The sequence below is a fragment of the Aphis gossypii genome, unplaced genomic scaffold, assembly GCF_020184175.1.
Source record: "Aphis gossypii isolate Hap1 unplaced genomic scaffold, ASM2018417v2 Contig00618, whole genome shotgun sequence".
Classification (NCBI taxonomy): Eukaryota; Metazoa; Arthropoda; class Insecta; order Hemiptera; family Aphididae; genus Aphis; species Aphis gossypii.
The window spans coordinates 96940-101040 of record NW_026083194.1 but is presented as its reverse complement, the minus strand read 5'-3'; the positions used below and the strand labels follow the sequence as shown (position 1 = coordinate 101040).

The 4101-nt window shown below is 29.0% G+C and overlaps 1 protein-coding gene across 1 annotated transcript; it reads left to right on the top strand.

Moving 5' to 3' along the window:
- The first annotated feature begins 2391 nt into the window (after positions 1-2391).
- On the top strand, positions 2392-3442 carry LOC126554818 (uncharacterized). Its single transcript, XM_050209842.1, has one exon. It carries the CDS (start codon positions 2546-2548, stop codon positions 3320-3322), a length of 777 nt encoding a protein of 258 aa, XP_050065799.1. The 5' UTR covers positions 2392-2545; the 3' UTR covers positions 3323-3442.
- Positions 3443-4101: the final 659 nt, after the last annotated feature.

Sequence of the window (4101 nt, the reverse complement as noted above, 5' to 3'; positions counted from 1 at the left end):
CAATTGCTTCGTATAGGTTATCGGGAATGTTGAAGTCTTTCCTAGCTTCGTTGAAGTTTGGGCAGTGGACGATGATGTGTTTGATTGAGAAGTTTGTATTGCATGTTAGACATATGGTGGATTTCTTTTGTCATGAGGTGTCCGTGTGTGAGTTTAGTGTGGTCAATCCGAAGTCGATTAAGAATTACCTCATGTTTCCTGTTTAGATCAGTGTATTCGGGCCAGAGTTCAACGGAGCACTTGATTTCCCTTAACTTGTTTTCCATAGTCGTGTGCCATTGTGAGTTCCACAAATTGAAGCAGTATACATTAATGTTTCTTTTAAACACAATTACATCTTAAGAAAACAACTTATTTTAATGTCACTAAAGCCGAGCTTTTTTCAAAATTTATATTTTGCATGTATGTCATATTTTTAATTTAATATCTATATTAACATTTTTTAATGCATAGTTTATTAATTCTAGTTAATGTTTTTTTTCATCTTTTAGTAAAATTTAATATAATATGTTCTACATTTTTAAAATAGTTACAATATTGGAGAAGCAGAATAATTTAAATTTTGATCAGATTTTCAATCATATATTTATAATTTCCTTTATAAAATACCTGATACACTTTTTAGTTAAATAATATACTTGCATAATATAATACATTTTTAATGCACAAATAAGTTCATATTCTACAATAAATTTTTCATAAAAACCATGCCCGTTATGAATTTATAATTTCTATTAATATTATTATGAGCTACAATAAAATTGTACCATAATTTTAAGTCCAGGACTATGGAAAATTTATTTCTAACTTGATAATACAGTTAAACCAAAATTTTCGTTATGCAGTTATGCAAAATATGAGTAATGATTTATGTATTCAAGAAATTAGAAATTATTCTCCAATAACCCCAGATCTAAAACAATAGTAAAATTTAAAAGTTGCCCAAATAATATTAATATAAATTAGAAATTCATGAAGTTCCCAGTTTTTAGGAAAACATTATTGTAGAATATGAACTTATTTGTGTATCAAAAATGTATTATATTATGCAAGTATATTATTTAACTAAAAAGTGTATCAGGTATTTTATAAAAAATGTTATTACTTGAATTTATTACTTTAATAGAAACTATTTCTAATATTTAACAATAAATAGGCTACAACACCACCATTCACCAAAAGGCAGGTACAAGCCGAGAGCAAAGGAGGCAATGCAACAGTTGCTGATAGACAATCTTTTTTTTTTTTTACTTAATAAATACCATTGCCTCTCCCGTTTCTCTAATCTGTATCTGCCTTTACAAAATTTCTAATATCAGTATTTGGCATCTTGCTATGTAAAACAATATAATTTTAAATTAAAATACAATATGTTCTTTTACTCTTTTATATTATTTATTAATCATACATCATAAAAATAAATACTTAGTAGCAATTTAAATATAGTAATTAATCATAGATATTAAGATACCCAAAGATTTTTTTTTAATTATTTATTTGATTTATACTAGAATATTAACTTAAATTATTTAACAATACCTAAATTTCTATTTTTACTAATCAATGCACCAGCAAGCCATAATATTTCATATTTATCTTTTAGGTTTAAAACTTAAATGATTGATGTTGTAACCTTATTTAAATAAAATTCAAGTATGAAATATCATACAAATTACAATACATATTTTTCATTTACAATTTTTAGTTTTATATACAAAATGATTGGTAATAGATTTCCTCTGGAATGTTGGTTGGACTCAATTGTTTACACTTCTTTCAAATTTAGTTGATGAGTAATACAGCTTCCTTTTAAAACCACGGATATTATATTATTTATTGCAATATTATATTTATATGATTTTAAAAATCGCGGGTGTAGTATAATATATGAGGCAATAGAGGGCGCTAGTATGACGAGACTTTCTTTAAATTTTTGACAAGAACATTCAGAGCCGTCATATCCGTGATCGTTGTGCAACCATAGTATCTATAGCCGTGATATATACTGTATATAGTACACGGAATTAGATATAATCACATATACTATTGTACACAGCAGCTGCTGATATAGATAATAAACTTTATCAATATCTGTGATATTTTATGTTTTGTTTACATTCCGTATGTTGACGTTGTTGGTTGATTACGGTTTTTAAAGTTTAAAATTAATTATTTTGAATTAACCATGTATTAATTGTAATCGTTTTAAAATAATATGATTCTACGTCGTGTTGATTCCTTGTGTAACAATTACATATTAACATCAAGACGAGCCATTTCTTAAAAATTTCATTATGTAAGTTTAATAAGTACCTATCACATTAAATTACGGTACACGTGTCGTATGCTATCTACGGTCGATTTATTGGTGTCGTATGCTATCTACATTATTAAAGTTATCTACACATTTTCCCATCCTATTTTTAATACGTTACCAACTACGAAACGTTTGTGTTCCTTATATATTGTGTCGTCTAGTATGTGTTTGGTGCTTGATAAACGATAAACGTGTTCGTATTTATATTTTTGTATTTATTTGAGTTTTATGAAAATGAGTAATTTAGGTGATTTATACAGAAATATTATTTTTAACGACGAATCTTGTGTCAAATTTTTAAAAGAACGTGGGTTATTACCGAATTCAAATGTATGTACTAAATTAAATGCTACGGGTGAAGTGTGTGGTGGTGACATGAAAGAAACATTAAAAAATAGTCGAAAACGAGATGCAAACGGCCAATTAGTTAAAACCAAATACATGCGATGCCAAACAAGAGGATGTCAAAAATGGCAATCTATACGTTCTCAAAATCCATTTTTTACCTACATGGATAAAAATGGAAAAAATAAAAGTGGTTTGAGTTTGTGTGAAATCATTGAACTTGTTTGGTGCTGGGTAAATAAATTTAAAGTCGCACAAACCGAAAAAATAACTGGCAGAGGTCATCATACAGTCTCGGATTGGTTCAATTTATGTCGAGACGTGGTGGCAGAACAGTTTAATAAACGTGGAAAAATGGGTGGAAAAGGATTAATAGTACAAATAGATGAATCTATTTTTCAAGGGAAACGTAAGTACAACAGAGGAAGACTTCGCCTTGGAGATTGTAAACCTGTTGATAATGAAGATACTGATGGTAAAACTACTGATTCTTCCGAGGATAATTCTAACGAAGAAAATCAAAACGATCAAAATGAAAATTATGGTAGCCGAGTTCAAGGACCTTGGGTGTTTGGCATGTGCTGTTTACGTGAAGATGGAATTTTGGAACGCCGTTTTTTATTGTCAATAAGAGGGATCGAGACACATTATTACCAATAATAATTCAAGAAATAGAACCAGGATCAACAGTTCATTCAGATGAGTGGAGAGCCTATAGCACTTTAAAAAATTATGGTTTTCTTCACCAAACTGTTAATCATAGTAAGAACTTTATAGATCCGCATACAGGTGCTCAAACTCAAACAATTGAGTGTTTATGGAGACACCTAAAGGTCAACTACAATATAAGATCACGTGGTGCAACAAAACTACTCGACAGGCAATTACAAGAAGAATGGTGGCGTTCAGTCAATCCAACCAATACTTTCGAAAGTTTTTTGAGAGACATACAAAATACATTTTTATAAACCTATTATAATTGCATTGACAACTGTAAAACTATACAAGGAAGGTGAGAATACATTTTTTCACGTAGATAGTAATATACTATACGACACTAGTATTATTCTTTTGTAGATAGCATACGACACAAGTGTTAATTTTTTGTAGATGCCGGTAGATAGCATACGACACGTGTACCAATTAAATAGAAAGATCTTACGATATAAATATTCTATCTTCCAGTACTATTAAAAAAAAAAAAAATCATTGATCCAAATAGATAATTAATAATTAGTAAAATAAGAAGATTTTTAAGTTGCTATAATATTTGTATGAAATAAAAATAATTAACTTTAATAGCAAGCCTGCAAGCGTAGCGATGACATTTTTTTTAAGTTGTTCATAGATACTTCAGGATTCATAAAATATACCAGGGGCGCCCCCATGTATTAACCTTTAATGCGCCCCTGAGTGAATTTGTAGTGGAGTAATGGAGT

Bases quoted from the DNA above. Each gene is read 5' to 3' on its own strand.
- LOC126554818 (XM_050209842.1), top strand. From the start codon at position 2,546: ATGAAAATGAGTAATTTAGGTGATTTATACAGAAATATTATTTTTAAC.